At 37.6% G+C, this 16,959-nt stretch overlaps 2 protein-coding genes across 3 annotated transcripts; both read left to right on the top strand.

Annotated features, from left to right (window-relative positions):
- The first annotated feature begins 1,953 nt into the window (after positions 1 to 1,953).
- Positions 1,954 to 9,783, top strand: kcnj15 (potassium inwardly rectifying channel subfamily J member 15). Its single transcript, XM_084940800.1, has 2 exons — positions 1,954 to 2,602; positions 5,710 to 9,783. The coding sequence occupies exon 2, from the start codon at positions 5,778 to 5,780 to the stop codon at positions 6,798 to 6,800; it is 1,023 nt and encodes a 340-aa protein (XP_084796926.1). The 5' UTR covers positions 1,954 to 2,602; positions 5,710 to 5,777; the 3' UTR covers positions 6,801 to 9,783.
- A 2,005-nt stretch (positions 9,784 to 11,788) lies between these two features.
- vps26c (VPS26 endosomal protein sorting factor C) lies at positions 11,789 to 16,923 on the top strand. Of its 2 annotated transcripts, none has more exons than XM_084940793.1 (8): positions 11,789 to 12,028; positions 12,630 to 12,773; positions 13,308 to 13,457; positions 13,827 to 13,907; positions 14,614 to 14,685; positions 14,790 to 14,940; positions 15,020 to 15,172; positions 16,638 to 16,923. In XM_084940793.1, the coding sequence occupies exons 1-8, from the start codon at positions 11,972 to 11,974 to the stop codon at positions 16,718 to 16,720; spliced, it is 891 nt and encodes a 296-aa protein (XP_084796919.1). In that variant the 5' UTR covers positions 11,789 to 11,971; the 3' UTR covers positions 16,721 to 16,923. The 2 variants fall into 2 exon arrangements, with proteins under 2 accessions (XP_084796919.1, XP_084796920.1); XM_084940794.1 differs by having other exon boundaries at positions 12,605 to 12,773.
- The last annotated feature ends 36 nt before the right edge of the window (positions 16,924 to 16,959 follow it).

Genomic DNA, 16,959 nt, shown 5'->3' with positions numbered 1-16,959 from the left:
AGAGAACCAGGAAGTTAATGGGCGATCTAGCTCACACATATAACCTTCAGGAATGTGCACACTAACAGGGAGGTTAATAATAAAGCCAAAGACGCTGATTCAAGGTCATAAAGACTCAAGGGAACACTCAAATCTGGCCACTTCAGTTCAGTTAAATTTTACATTCACTGACACATTAACAGATTTTTACATTTCAAGTGACTCTTTAATTTTTTTGCTACTTTTAAGAGTACCTTTTAAACTCATCTCACTGATAACACATCAATTGAAACTAAACACAATTTTACTTTTTCTCTCTTTAACCGACACCTAACAACCTTTCAGGACTTTCTCTGACCTTCTGCTGTCTCACTTTTTAACTCACACTTCACCTGCTTGAATTTTGATTGGCTATTAGGTCATAACAAAGTCAGTCACCTGAACGTTTCTTTTGATGCAGAGTCAGGCCTGTGAGTATTTTGCTTTTGATTCATGTCATGCCTAAACAGCAGAAGTCTGGTTGCCTTTAGCTCAGTTAACCAGACTAGTGATGTGGTCCCTCAATCCTAAAGCTTAAAGAAGCATCCACAGTTTTTCTGATGTCTTCTCCTTTTTCCATATGAGTATGAGAACAGTTGGTCCATCACAGCTGGTCGAATTTAGTGGAAGTGAAGAATATTTCCAAAACATTTTGATCCACCAAAACAAGACTTGGTACGTGGAGCACATAGACTGTATATAAAAGATAGAAGTGTACGTGGCAGTGCCTTGAAACTGCATTCTTTCTGATGGCCAGCAGGGGGCAACTCCTCTGCTGACAAAAGGGCATCAAGTTGTATCCAAGTCTATTGGTTCCTTTGACTCCCTCACTCTGTGACCTCATTAAACTCAAATGTGATGAGTTTATGATCTCAATCATTAGTTTCAGGTCCTTATTGAGTACAGTATGATGGTTTTTTAGTAAATTATTATGAAAACGTCATAATTTACTACAAAAACGCTCAGCTTGAATGCTTTACTGTGCTTTATCAGTGCGTGACGTGACAGATGCCATCTTTTATATACAGTCTATGGCATGAAGTCTGGCTCCCATTTATTGAGAAATATAAAATAAATAGATAAATAACTGACCATGAGGATGTGCTACAATGAATAAAATTCCACTATGGCATACTAATTGAAGCTATCGCAGTATGTTTACCTTTAAAAGGATTAAAATTTTTTGAGGGTCAAAAACATTTTTATACAGATTTTTTATAAATTGTATGAAAACGATTTTTGCATCCACATGTTGACATTTCAGATTATGGTTTCAATTTTGAGTCTTTTTTTTCAGAAGTTTAAGTTGTATATCAGTTGTATGTATGTCAGACATTTGATCAGGAATTGCAGATGCTGAGACATCCAACATTTACTTTCCATAACCACTGACAGTGTGAGGTGTTCTGCAGTAAACTGGACAAACCAACTTAACTGACTCCGAGGCATCAGCATTGCACTTTTTAAAAGTGTGTTTTCTAAAATTTCTTTCATGCTTGATTATAAATTAAAAGTCAGTGCTGTAGTGCAGACATTAGCTCTGCTGCTTTGAATGTACTGATGTTAAAATGTGCAGCAGACACCTGACGATGAGTCACTGAAATGACTTTTATGGAAAACACAAAAAAACAATTGTACCTGCCAAATCATTAACTAACATTACTGTTGCTGTACTTTTATTATGAGTAATATACTGTAGGAGTAACAAGCTGGAGATCTTTTACAGTCTATAGAAATTCACTTACTATTTGATTCTGTCTCAAATGGCCACCAGTGGAACTGCAGTCTAAGTCTAAAATATATAAGTTTTTATATATTAATATATAAATTTGTGAAGGGAAAAAAGTTAAAACTCATTTTTTTAATGTTAGAAAATGTCCACAAGGGGGCACTGATCCATCCCAGGCTGACATGTTTAAAGGTTTACTGACTCAACAGGTGCAAACATTTGGAACAGTTGGATTTGTTTTTGTGTTGCACTACAAAGGATGCGGCATTGGGTTAATAAAGTGACAACAATGTACAACAGTTTTCGCTTTGACGAGAGTATTACTTATTTGACAGCTACTTATTATTAATTGTTTGCAGTATTTTGACATGAAGCTTTCTGCACTGTTTTAACACAAGCTGATTTGGTGTCAAATTTCCTTAGCACTATTTATTTTCAGTTATAGCCTGAGGGCTGGATTTAGACAGACCACCTTTTATTCGTTTTAACTGAAAATGTCCTTCAGAGAAGTTCTGCGAGCAGTAAATCTGGGCATGTGTGTAAAGCAACAACATACATAAAAGCAGCAAAACAAACTTGAATGTTGTCCTTACCTGCGGACAGGTAGAGGAGGCGGACGAGGGGGAAAGGAAAAGCCAGCCCACATTCAGATCACAGTTAACAGCCAAGCATTGTCTCCCATTTCTGTTCTACCACTGAAAACCACTGTGCCAAAGTTCAGATCTCACAGGTGGGCACAATAGGCGAAAGAAGACACTAAACTACATGTTCTCGGGCAGCTTCATCTTGCAGATTGTGTCACAGACAAGTGAAAGCAAATATCTGGGACTATTCAACAAGGCAAGACAAAAGGATGTGAGTAAAATACAGATTTATGAAGTAATTAATGATTATTTAAAGTTATGTGAGGTGTTCTCTGGCTTCTGTAATGGTTTACTACCGAGTTAACTTTCAACCTTGTCTAGCAGTACTCTGTAATAGCAGCATATTATTATACATCATGTGGGGTTTTAAAAATATATATGTATTCCATTCATTAAATGATTATTTTGTCACATTGTTGGATTGTACTCTACAGTGAATACAAATTATGCTTAACTTTGAAAGAGCATACCAGGGTTTTTACATGCTTTGCCTTATGAGACTAACTGAGTCCATTAATTAATGTAAAACTGTATATTTTTGAGGAACTGGAGTGTTTTTGTTATATTCTCCTATATTTCACAGCTACTCTTTCATTTTTACACTTGTCATGAGACTGTTTTAAATATCTAACACTTCCTTAATGATTAATTATGTAATTTTCCCATTGAGACTGACCTCTATTCAGACTAGCTTTCAGTTTTAAAGTAGTTAAATTAAAACCAGTCTTCACAATCTGTTTACCTTTGACTCTTAATACAACGTCCATTGATAGATCTACTTCATTTATGACTTGATTAGGTTCGTCTGCTATTGTTACGTGACTTTTTCCACTTCAGTCAGATATTCTTTACCCTAATTTATACTTGTATAGATAAAAAATATCTTTTAGGATAAGGGTTTCAAACAATAGGACCAATCTGGCCCATTTGATGGTATTAAAACTGTGAAGGAGGGGGTAATCTTTTGACTTTTAACTATTTTTTTAGTTTAGGTTTCGCTTCTGATAAAGATCATCCCCATGGCCATCCATATTGCACCAAATAAATTATATAATAGATGAAATAACAGAACACTTCCTTTTTTCTTCTTTCTTGAATTACTACAGTAAAAAATAAAAATAGCACTGTGAATTAACAAAAACGTTGTGTTATCATTACATTCTGGACAAAAACTATGATATACTACTGACATTGCACTTCTTTTCCTTACATTAATATACTATCTCAGGGATTAGTTGTGCAGTTAAACATCTTTACACTGATACAGGGTAGCCTGGTCCAGTCAAAGTGGGCTGTATGTGGCTCACAATGAAAAAAGTTATCTTTACATTTTCTTCAGAATAAAAAAAAACTAGATGTGATCAATGATCCAAGTCAGTTCTTTGCCTGCAAATTATTTTTTAAGAATAAGCAAATGACTATAATTCTGTGCCTGATTCTTTTTGCCTAGAATTAGGGCTGATAACAGCTTCTTATTTGAATGCTAAATAGATAGTTAGCCTAGCGGAGAAACAGTTACCTATCTCTATCTAAACGTAAAAAAACAAACAAGAAAAAAATATTAAAATCAACACATAAGATTCTTATACAATCTGGAACATGAACTATCTATGCTATATTTGCTTAGACTTGGGTAAAAAGCTGTGAGTTTCATATCTATATGCGACACATAGCCATAGCTTGGCTTAGCTGGGACTCAGGAAACTGTAAAAAAGCTATCTGGTTACTATTTTACTGGTGATGAATTACTTAAAAGTTACATATATCTAATTATCTTATTTCTGAGTAAGTTCAAATTTTAAGTTAATAAATAGAAATTTAAAGATGTGTAACTTGAAACTTATTACGTTAAAAATTTCAGATACTAATCCAAACTTTTTTGGATAAAAGCTTGAAATAAATGGCTTCACCTTTAGCGGTTAATTATTTACATTTCATATTTGTGTTATTTTACAATAACTCCAAACATAGGCTTGCAGATCAATTTTATTTTATCTGCAGTAAAGTTAGGGTGTTAAGTAGCATGAAATTAAAATTAAAGTACCTCAATTATACTTACAAGTACTTTATCAAATCCATTTACTGGCTGTACCACAACTAGATAGTATTGAATGTGTTCCCTAACTATATCAACAGAACACAGTGAAGGGATAATTTCTTTTGGAGTTTTATGTTAGTTGATACTTAAAATATTAAATGTTTAAATCATAAATGTATATTTGTTCTTTAATCAGTTCCAGTCAAAACCTGGTGACCTGTACAGAAGGAACACTGTGTTATTTTTAGCGAAACTTAGAAGTACCGACAGAGGCCATAAACTCATTAAGAAAGTGTTTGCTAAGGCCATAAAACAACTAGAAGATAGAACCGTTCTATCATAGACTTCAATACAAGCAGACTTTACATTGGCCTCGCTTTTCAGACCTGGAAGCTATGTCAACCTTTTATATACTGTCAGTGATAACACAATTGGTAAAGTATAGCTCATAAAAAAGTATATACATAATGTCTCAAAATCTTTACAGTTGCTTTGATAACAACTCTGTACACCTTATTATCAAGTTCTAACACATAAGCGACCATCATCGCTATGATACTCCCTCTAAATCTAAATAAAACTGAACTGAAAAATGATTTCAGTTGGGTTTTGCTCCGTTCGAATTTCCTTGCGCATACTGCTGCAGCCAATGCATCTCACAAGGCACAACTTTTTATTTTGAAGGAAAACATTCTCTATTTCCAGTTTTACTACTGCTCAACATCTTTTTGCAGACAAGTCGGTGTCTTACGTGCTAATTATGGGTAACTGTGGCAATCTTCTCGCAAACGAAGGAGTATTGAATACCCCTTCAGGATTTTACAGCAACCACTCTCTAGCTTGTCAGAGAACACACTTTTGCCTAGCAACCAGGTTGCCAGAGCATCATTGAAAGGTCCAAAGGCTTGCTTGAATGGAGCACTAATGGTGACTACCAGAATACTCTAGCAACCACTTGCTAGCTGGTTAAGGAATACACATTTTCCCTTGTGAATGGTAGATGTTAGATGGTTGCCAACTGGTCTTTAGGGTTTTGTAACTGAGGAGTAAGACTCACCTGTTAACTCAAAGCTGTTCTAGGTGCCACTTTCATGAGGCAGATTAGGGCAAGAGGTCAAGACAACCTGGCTGCTTTAACAAGCCTTCAGGGTTTTTTTCCACATTACAGAAAATCGTATAAATAAGTAAAAGCCCTTGAATTGGTTGCCATCTCCACTGATTTGACTGGTGCTACAGCTCAAAGTGAGATATTAATTAATATATTTTATCTCTTTTGCCAGACCTTCAATTGGCAATGCCAAACTAAAACCTCAGACGTGACCTTCAGTTTGAATTGACCCAGAGCATCATGGCTAAAGGGAATAAAGATTTCCAGCGAAGGATTGTGTCCAAGGATGGGCACAACATGGTAAGGATCGATAACGTGGAGGGCATGGTCAAGCTGTACCTGCACGACATTTGGACGACTGTGGTGGACATTAAATGGCGCTACAAACTCACCTTATTTGCCTCCACCTTTGTCATGACCTGGTTCATCTTTGGGGTCATCTTTTACTTCATTGGAATGGGCAACGGAGACTTTGAGCCAGATTTAAATTCTACCCACACTCCATGCCTGATGAATGTGGAAACGCTCACTGGAGCCTTCCTCTTCTCTCTAGAGTCACAGACCACCATTGGTTATGGTTTTCGTTACATCTCTGAAGAATGCCCTCTGGCCATCTTTACTCTGGTGGCTCAGCTTGTCATCACTGGACTGGCTGAGATCTTCGTTACCGGTGCCTTTCTGGCCAAACTAGCTAGACCCAAGAAGCGAGCAGAGACCATCAAGTTCAGCCAGGTGGCGGTGATCTGCAAGCACCAAGGAAAGCTGTGTCTGATGGTGAGGGTGGCCAACATGAGGAAGAGCCTCCTGATCCAGTGCCAGCTAACAGGAAAGCTCCTTCAACCCTACGCAACTGAGGAGGGCGAGAAGACGCAAGTCCATCAGAGCTCTGTTGATTTCAACATGGACTCCGGTGGCGAGTGCCCCTTCCTTATCCTCCCTCTCACCTTCTATCACGTCCTAGACCAGCACAGCCCGCTGGCAGGGCTGACGGCAGAAAACCTGGAAACGCGTAGGTTTGAGTTGCTCATCACCCTCAATGCCACCATGGAGTCGACTGCAGCCACGTGTCAGAGACGTACCTCCTACATCCCTGACGAGATCCTGTGGGGTTATGAGTTCAAACCGGTGCTGTATAGCACCCCCAGTGGACGCTTTGTGGCAGACTTCAACTTTTTTGACAAGGTGCAAAAGAGCAGTGATCCAGACTTCCACAGCGACAGTTCAGAAAAGCTGAAACTCGAGAGGGACTTCAGGGAGGAATAGAGGATCTTAATAATTACTGTTAATTGACCTGAGGCTCAGCCACTGTGTTAATGTCCCTATGACCTTTGATTTAAACACGTAAAACGTTTATTTTGAATCATATAAAAGTGATGTTTTAACAGTGCTTCAAACTGTAAAGTACACTTTTAAGAAGACTAGAAACCTGATGTGTTGACTGTAAAATTCTGTTTATTTGTTTAATCATTAAGATGTTTTTTTGTATCAATATTCAAGTTAAATTAATTGAATGTACCAGAATGAAGGGCTAACAGCCCTGTATGATTCTTTCATTTGGGTTTTAATAATGGGAGCAGAGATGGGCAGTAACGCATTACAAGTAACTGTAATCCGATTACTTTTTTCAAGTAACGAGTAAAGTAAGGGATTACTATTGCAAAAAAGGTAATTAGATTACCGTTACTTTCCCGTAAGCACGCTGCGTTACTGTCTTACTAAAACCGTGATTCTTTTGTGAGTGTCTAATGACAATGATGTAAGCGAGTGCAACGTTTGTGGCAACAGCTGTGTGCAGATCAAGAATGGATAATATAAGGAGTGCGGGAGAGAGTATGACAGTGCAGCGTTTAAAGCGTGGAAGTACTGACCTTACTTTGAGTTTGATTCCGTAAAAAGTGACAAAAACATTAGCGTCCGTTGTTCACTGCGTGGGAATAAAACTTCTTTTTACAGCAAAAAAACCCCTTAACTTCCGAGCAAGCACCGAGTGCCCTACCACATAATGGGAAATTCACAGACAAAAGCGGATTCTTCCACTGACCGCTGCAGCACACCTGCACCAGGGCAAACCTCCGCCTACCCCTACCCCTGCTATACAGGTGAAAATAGAGCAACTAGACCGCTAGTCTTTGATTTTATTTATTTTCTGCTGTGTTTTACTTGCATCTATTTGAAAGAGTGAGTGTAAACACAAAAAAATATTTTATTTTATGTGCTGGAATGTGCAGAAAATAGGTTTAAATGTTAAACAAATTTCTTCCAGTCAGAGAATGTTGCATATAATTTAATGTTTGCTTGATGCATAAAGTTAAAAGATTAAAACTAATAAAACAAATTTTAAAAAGAGACTTTTCCATTTGATTACATTTTATATGATGAATTAGGCAGAAAGTAGAATTGGGCTGAAATATCTATCGCTTTATCACCTATTCAGGTTGTAAATCATGTTTTTAAAAAGTAACTAAGTAACTAATTACTTTTGAAAATAAGTAATCTGTAAAGTAATGGGATTACTTTTGGGGGGAGTAATTAGTTACTGATTACTTTTTTCAAGTAACTTGACCAACACTGAATGGGTCTCTTTATAAATGCTTTTGAAGACCTTTTTAGAATGAATAGAATGTTAAGTTATACACCGATAAAGTAAGAGTAAGAGTAAGTAACTGATACTTCTTTCTGAGCTGTACTTAAATATGAAGCAAGAATAAGCCATTGCTTAGCTTAGTTGAGATGGAAAAAACAGTGCTCAAGTAGTCCTGTCAAAATATTTCTCTAAACATCAGTACTAACACTTTACAGCTTGCTTTCTAATCGCTCCCAAAAAGCGAGGTGTAAAGATGTAAAATATCCCATATTGTTCACTTGTGATTAAAACATTTCTGCAGAGCCCCTTAAAGATCATGGCAAGAGTTTTCACTTGCAGGACTAGTGATGACACAAACAGCTCATAGTGTTTGCGCATTTCATCTGAACAGCAGTAGATCCGAACAAATTTTTTAGTGGAAAACCACGAGGACTCTCATATGATAAGCTTTTTACGTAACCATCAATTGATAATTGCTTGTTTCAAGTTTTATTTTTAAAATTGTTGTTACAGATAACAGATGTTTTTAAAATTCAGAAGACATTTACAACTCTGTTTAGAAATTTTGCAAGCATTGAGAAATAGTTCCACAAAACAGTAGTTACTGAATATAACTCGTGTTCTATGAATGTAGGCCCTCCTAACAGGCTTTCAGCACTGGGCTGATCAGACCTTCCTGTGAGACCAGATACAATGAAAGTGACTGAGTTGGATATTAGTGCCACAATTTAGACTGATCCACTCATTCTAAGCATACCAGGCAAAGATACATAGAATAAAGCAGAGATTTTCAAAGTGTGGTCCTAGTGACCTGTGAAGGTACTACATGTAGCCGTGCAAGAAATTAAAAAAAAAATTTAAACCAATATGATACCAAAGAAAAATTTACTTTTATATTCAGGGCAGGGTGACCCCCAGATTTTCTGATTTTAAAATGGCTCAAATAAAGGGATGTAAGTGAGTGTGAATCTGGCTTGTAGTATAAAAATGGGTTGAGTGGTGTATCAATACTAGTTAGTTTACCACAGTAAATGTGGCTGCTTTGGTACAAATCTTTGAATCCTACTGCTGTGCACCATCTCTCTCGCTGACACCTGCTGCAGAATTGAATTTATGTCATTATGGTGGCACATCAGTTTAAGTTATTATTGGCTCAAAAACATAAATATGGGCTCTACAGTGTATCTGGCACTATAGTGCCACATGTATTTAAACACAGCAGTAGGTGAAGAAGAATTAGTCCTAAATGCTTCATGTAACGTTTCAGTTTCCATAATATCTGCAGGGTTTCGATTTTGTGGCCGTCAATACATAACTGGATTAGACAAACACCACCAAAATAAATTTCAAAGAAAACTTGCTGTGATCTTTAGTCGGCGCTATGATTTCTTCTTTAAATAAGGAGTTCCTCTGCAGCTTGAGTAATATTGCACCTGCCAGAGGATATTTCTACATATGTTTGAATCATCAGAAAAATGTTAAAGCTTATTACACATTTACAGCTGTTAGTGTATTCGTATGACTAATGTTGATTGTGTTATTCTTGGAAAAAAAACAAATGTTACCTTTAGTTGTTGTGTTTTAGACATAAATATCATTATGGTATTATAATAATAAATCAGGGATTGTGATACAGGGGTATGTTATGTAAAAAGTAATAAAAACTAATCCCTTTTGTTAGTGTGTTTCTTTTTAGTTAAAAACAAAGTGTTGTGTTTAAATCATCCACTGCTTTCACCTCCCCCCAGCCCCCATCCTCCCCCATGGTGGAATGGTGGAAAGTATATTTACTCATTCAGTATACACAACAGTTAATTTGACTAGTTGTTATATACAAGTAGTTATATAAAATGAATGCAGAAAATGCTTTTTTTTTTTTTTTTAACGTCAGGGCATCTGTATAATAGTAAATGAATGTGGGTGTTCTCTATAAAAAAATACTTGCAAGAAAATTTGCACAGCGACAACTTCTTCACTGTAAAGAAAGTAGCACTGTAACTGAAAGATGAAGGGATAAAGCCTTTCAAAGGACGAAAGAGGCTCAGCCTGCACACAGTTGTCTTTAGCTGTCAGCCTTGTGTTGTGGCAACACTGTGGAGCAGCCATTGAAGTTGTGATGGCTGGTGGCGTTTGTGTCTGGTCCAAACAATATGGTCCAAAGTAACTAATATTTACTGTAAGAGACAAAGCAGTAACACGTCAGCAGAATTTTTCTTTCAGCTTGAAAAGCATTAAAGCTGCACTCAAGATGTCAAATAATGTGAGGACCACCGGTGAGATATTCTGGAGGTAACTCACAATCGCTGATGCAACATCCCTTCACAAGAAAAAAATGTTGAAGCCTGTGTTTGCAATGCAGTACACACATACAGTGATGTGAGCTGATTTGAAATGAAAGTTGAAAATATAATGATCCACACACTAAAAGACAAAAGCCCCTGTTAAAGGATTTTATTTGCTGTGACATCTTGTGTGATGTTTTCTGCCTAAAATCTGAGATGTTACAAGTATCCAGTTCCAGCTCCAGCAAGCAAAGAGGGACTTTATTTTCATTTTAATTAAAATTAAGGGTTTATTCACTTTTATTTTCTTAAAGAAAAGCAGTTTTTTGTCATGAGGTCTAGTTCCTGCCTTTTCTTCTTTTTCTTAACCTTTTTGCTTTTAGTTTTCCCAGGACTCACTTGAGAGATTATATCTTTCAGGTTGCAGTGCTCCACAGGATAAGCCGGAGGAAGTGACTGGGTAGAGGAAAGTCTGGGCTTCTCTGCTTAGGCTGCTGCCCTTGCAACCTGGCCCCAGATAAGCGCAAGAAGATGGATGTTTGTGGTATAAAAGGGGATTTATATAAAACAAATAAAACGTGTAACCTCTTTCAGAATTACATAACTTTGAGATTTGAGCGATATTAAATGTTCAATAACGGACTTTAATTGTTTGGTTTGTACAGCATATTGACAATATCCGCACAATACCACCTGTTACAAGTGCATCAAATTAAAAAACAAGGGACAATCTCGTATATCTCATTCTGAACAATTAAAATCTAAACGTAAAGATAAGATTTTTATGTATTTGTTTTGTGTAAAGTAGCCCAAGGTAGCCATCTAGTGGTAAAATCTAAAAGTGACTTTAAAATTTCCAAAATAAGAAGCAACAAAAAGGTAAACACTGGCAAACACCAATTTACATAAAAATAAATAAATAAATGCACAAATTTAGCATATCTAGTGCAGTTGCTGCTGGATTAAAGCAAATGTGTCTAGGTCTACAAATATTCAGCATATATGTTGGTGATTGGCTAACACACAAAACCATGAAAGTAATTTATCTCAATATTAGTCTGAAGTGATGTCACTTTAAGACATCCCGATATGCTCCAGTACCAGTTGGTGGGTCACCTCCACTGTACTGTTCTACGCAGTAAGCTGCAAAAACAGACCTGAGCACACAAAACCAAAATCTTTTTTTTCTCTCCAGGCACCAGCAAAGCTATGAAGACAGTGTTTTTGTTTCAGAGAGAGTGCTCCATAGGGTTTAACGTTGTTTTCAAGTTTTGTTGTTTTTTTGTTTTTTTTTACCCTTTTGTAAATCATTTCTCTCACTTTAGCTTGTTTCGGTTTTTACTTTGAATCATTTGGACCGGAAATCCACATCGTCTTTCGCGCTGTCGCTTTATTGTGAAGGATCGGACCGACCGGATACGGTGTTGTTGTTAGTCCAAAACGGAACATGAACTCGGCTAACAGATGTGAAAATTAGCGCTTTTAGTGTGTTTGTTTTGATTAGTAAGGTGGAGACCGGAGAGGAGGTAGCATTTTGTAACTGTCTGTGTGTCGTGTAATGATCAGAAATGAGCGTCACGTTGGATATAAGGCTGAAAAGAGCAAACAAAGTTTATCGAGAAGGGGTAAGTTGCCACAGCTAGCTAGCACCAGCAGCTTCTGCAACCTCGTCAGCTAACGTTAATAATACAGTATTTTTCTTTATTTATGAATAATGTAGCTATGTAACTGCTACTAAACCAATGTACTGTAACAACCCGAGCTAGTTATTTAGCTACCAGTCGCCGGCGTCACATGATCGGGCACCTGACTGTCGGTGTGACGGCGAAATGTGTCTGTTGTGAGGTTCGCCGCAGAAATCCTCACGGATTGATCAGATATATACACATAACATCGTAGTTTGTGATGGAAAATATAAGTGAAACCTCAAGCAGAGACTAATGCATCTACATTTTTAGAAGCCAAAAGTAACTGGACATTTGACTGCCAAGCAGTTCCAGCCATGATGGAGATAGAGTTATGGTAGGGGTATGATCATGTGACTGCTGATAGAAGCAGGAGGATGAACTGTGAAGTGTTTATGGTTGTGTTCTCCATCAGATTCGGCAAAAATGTTGCTAAACTGATCTTAGTTTGACCAATTATTTTTGAGCCTTTGATAATGTGGGACTGTGTATATTAAAAAAACTGATAGACTGCAGGTCATCCGTGTTGCTTGGTGTGCAGGAAACAGTGGCTGGTGTCATCCTGCTGGTTTGTAAGGAGGCACTGCAGCATCATGGCATCTCTCTGAGCATGGAGGGAGTCGTGAATCTGCAGCTGAGTTCCAAGAGTGTCGGTGTCTTTGAGGCTTTCTACAACTCTGTCAAGGTGAACGTCTAAGATATTGTTTTAAAATCACTTTGAGTGGAGATAAAGACTAGTAAAAGGGTCATTTCCTTTACCATTTGACAAAGAAGTTTCACCAGCATAAATATGAGACAGAAGTATTAAAAAAAACAAGAAAAAAGTAAATAAAATCATCATAAATTAATCATACAGAAGTTTTATTTACCTGAGCTGAGCTGAACTTTCAAACAAAACAAGACTATTATAAGCATCAGTCAGGCCTTTTGTTTTGAAATATTGTATTAAGTAAACATTGAATTAATTCAAAATATGATTAACAGACTCTTAATAAGCGACATAAACTGTTTAACCCATTGTTTTACTGTTTGAGTCCTTACTTTTCATCAAACAGTGTTTATCTGTCATTGATTTTGTGTTGTATTTTACCTACAGGATACAAGTTTCACTTTATACGTTTATAATCATTGAACTCCTGGTTTAAAATGTTTGACTGCTAGGTCAGACTAACTGCTAGTCAATTGTTCCTAATAATAATCACATTGAAACATGTTGCAGCCCATCCAGCTGATCAGCAGTAACATTGAAGTGGCCAAGGCTGGAAAAATCCCTGGAGGAAAGACTGAGATTCCCTTTGAGTTCCCTCTGCACACCAAAGGCAACAAAGTGCTGTACGAGACTTACCACGGAGTCTTTGTCAACATTCAAGTGAGTGTGAAGAACATGCTGTATGTCAGGGTTTTCTGTTGCTTTCAGGGCAGCAGTGCAGTTTGTTTGGTCCAGACAAAAGAAAGAAGAACATAGGTTTTTATAGCTCTGGACCTTCGAAACAGACATTTAACTCAGTGACTGGACAGTTGGAGGGAAAATATCATGCATCATCGTCAGCTTTACAAAGATTCACATGGGTAAAAAAAGTTTTGTCCCTTTAATGAACCTCACCAGATTCAGTTCAAAGAATGGACAGACTCCTACATATCTTTAAGACATCACGCTGCCATGCTTCTTTTAAATAAACCTTGTAAAGAGTATAATGTCGTGGCATCCTGGCTTTAAACCTTTCTGTTCACTCCTCAGTACACCCTCCGCTGTGACATGAAGCGCTCCCTGCTGGCCAAAGATTTGAGCAGGAGCTGCGAATTCATCGTGCACTGCCAGGTGAGTGAAACACACCTGGTTATTGTTATCTGATCTGCTGTGTGTGAATAAGCTTACAGCAAACCTTTTCCATTTTACCCTGTTTCCATCACTGATAGGTAATAAAACATATCAGGTCAAATATGGTAAATAAATTATTTAATAACACTTTTATGGATCATAATTACCTTTGAATATTTAATCATAAATATTTGATTGTCATTTCTAACTTTTTTAATCATAATAAACTTTCATTGGCTCACCTGCAGCGCTCTCTCAGTGCACCAGGGGGCAGTAGTCCATGCTTTGGGAATCACTGTATTAACGGGACTTTTTTTAGGACTATACTGAGTCATTTAAAAGCAGCTGGATGATGATATTTTGTTTCTATAAAATTGACATATTGGTAGCCACAAAAGAAACGACATTTATACCAACAATTAGTTTCTCTCATTTTTGTGCCACTCACTTGTTGTTATAGACTTATTTACATTAAAAAAAGCTAATTTAACCTTTTTAATGCTCACCAATGCTCTGTAGCTCCTGTAAAATCTGTGCTCAGGTTGTCATGCTTTTTTTTTGTTTTGTTTTGTTTGTTTTAAGGAAGAAAGTATCTGCATCTAAAAAAAAAGACTTCTCTGTTTCCTCACCTCCTGATTTTGTTGAAAAGTTATCTTTTCTTCAGCTTTGTTAAACTGTGTCACATCATTTTCTGTTTGACTTCCAGCCTCAGACATCTAAAGTCATCCCCACACCGGTGAACTTCACCATCACTCCGGACACTCTGCAGAGCCGCGAGGTCAGAAAACGTGTTAAATCTCTTCATTTTTATTTTTATTTTTTTGCTTGATTTCTTAAAGTTTAAAGCTCTTCTCAAAGGATGAACTTGCTTTGTGTTTTCAGAAAAATTCACTTCCCAAGTTTCTCATCCGAGGACATTTAGATGCCACCAACTGCGTGATCAGCCTGCCGCTTACTGGAGAGGTGGTGGTGGAAAACTCGGACGTCCCCATAAAGAGTATTGAACTGCAGCTGGTACGGGTGGAGACCTGCGGTAAGTGCACGCTGTGAGGCAATCAGTCTAACTTTCATTGGGCAAGGCCCAAGGTTTTATGAGCATCTGCTGTGTTCAGGCTGCGCTGAGGGTTACGCCAGAGACGCCACAGAGATCCAGAACATCCAGATAGCTGAAGGTGACGTCTGCCACAGCCTCGCCATCCCCATCTATATGATCTTCCCCAGACTGTTCACCTGCCCCACGCTGGAGACAACAAACTTCAAAGTCGGTCAGTAAAATCCATTCCTGTGATTCTCACACAAACAATTTACTCCAAGGCTCATTTTCGTTTTTTATTTACTAAACTTACTGGTTAACAAGCCTGTGGCTCTTATTTTGAAAGTTCAACAGACTAATTTTATTATAGTTTAGCATTTTTAACCACAAGTTCTTACTTTGAACATTTTAATCTTTTCAGATCTAGAGAGTGTTTGCTCATGTTATTTACAATAATGACATTAAAGCAATATAAAACACTCATCACAAAGAGACACACTATATTGCCAAAGTTATTCATTTGTCTGCCTTCACATGAATATGAACTTGAGTGATGTCCCATTCTTCATTTAGGGGGTTTAATATGATGATCATTAAGAGGTCCTTTCACTTGAACTAAAGGGGCCGAACTCCTGAAAAACAGCCCTGCGTAATAATCCCCCCTCCACCGAACTTTACACTTGGCACAGTGCAGTGATACCGTTTTCATGGCAACTGCCAAATTCAGTCTGATCCATCAGATTGCCAGATAGAGAAGTGCTATTCATTTCTCCAGAGAGCTGGTCTCCACCTCTTCACACCACCCCTCAGTCCAGCGGTGCAAATCCCTCCACTTTGTTATAATCCCACTAACAGTTGAACGTGGAATATTTAGAAGTGAGGAAGTTTCACCACTTGACTTGTACAGGTGGCATCAGATCATACTACCACACTCACTGAGCTCCGGAGAGCGACCCATTCTTGCACAGATGTTTGTGGAAGTGGTCTGCATACCTAGGTTCTGGATTTTATACATCTGAATACAGTGATTTGATATAGTACACTTTGTTTAAAAATACAAAACTATGTTTTAATCTCGCTATGGGGTGTTTTATGTTCTTATTTTTGCTGTTTTATTGTATACACTGATAACCAGTTTCCACAGCGTTCTGATTTGGCATTTGTACAGTGCTTTAGACTACAAGTCACACTTTATTCATGTCCACACCCAATTTGGAATCACCAGTTAACCCAGGTAGTACTGAGGGATTCAAACTCCAGACTGAAAGGCTCTAGCTGGGTTTCAAACAGTAAACCACCTTTCTGTGTGGTGACAGTGCTACCCACTGTTCTACTGTGGCATCTGTGTTCAGGTAGTTGGCATATAAAATGCTTACATTAAAGAAAATTAGAACAGGAGGCTTCTTTTTCAGTGAACATGGGGGTGAATATTATACAGAGGCCTCTGTCATTAAGTGTTTCTGCCCCTCAAATGATGATCAGGTAGGTGAGACATTAGTGTTATTGTTGGCTGTTCTGCAGGACGCAGCTGTAAACAAATATCAGATCTAAAGGAAAAAGTCCTCACTGCTGCCAGGAGTTAGGACGTTATGTGCTACTGTGGAGAACTCAATGAAACCCCAACTTAAATTTGACATGCTCTTGATAAAACAAAAACTTCTCTGTGCAGTGCAATCATGAGTGTTTCTTTCCTTCAGAGTTTGAAGTCAACGTTGTCGTCGTGCTCCATGATGATCACCTGATCACAGAGAACTTTCCTCTGAAGCTGTGCAGACTCTGAACTTATCATTTCTGAGAGAAGCTCTCATCCTGCAACAAATTCGTCTGCCTGAACAGCTGAGCAGATTCTTCAACGTGCACCTGAAGCCGGAGAAATTATTCAAACCTTCAGAGACCTCCCTAATAATACATCACGTTAATGTGACCAAACTCTTTTCTTTTTAAAGTTTTATTTCAGTTTAATAAATTTCTCTTTTGAAACTATTTCATATTTCCTAGTTGTTTTTTTAAGGATGTGCA

This window comes from Perissodus microlepis, chromosome 10 (genome assembly GCF_051167445.1).
Source record: "Perissodus microlepis isolate ML-2025 ecotype Zambia chromosome 10, ASM5116744v1, whole genome shotgun sequence".
NCBI lineage: Eukaryota > Metazoa > Chordata > Actinopteri > Cichliformes > Cichlidae > Perissodus > Perissodus microlepis.
The sequence above is the reverse complement of the archived record's forward strand: the minus strand, read 5'-3'. Positions and strand labels throughout refer to the sequence as shown.

Excerpts from the sequence above, each read along its gene's own strand:
- kcnj15 (XM_084940800.1), top strand. The coding sequence starts at position 5,778 with ATGGCTAAAGGGAATAAAGATTTCCAGCGAAGGATTGTGTCCAAGGAT.
- vps26c (XM_084940793.1), top strand. The coding sequence starts at position 11,972 with ATGAGCGTCACGTTGGATATAAGGCTGAAAAGAGCAAACAAAGTTTAT. Across the intron at positions 12,029-12,629 it reads ACAAAGTTTATCGAGAAGGG|GAAACAGTGGCTGGTGTCAT; the intron begins GTAAGTTGCCAC and ends CTTGGTGTGCAG. Across the intron at positions 14,941-15,019 it reads GGTACGGGTGGAGACCTGCG|GCTGCGCTGAGGGTTACGCC; the intron begins GTAAGTGCACGC and ends TGCTGTGTTCAG.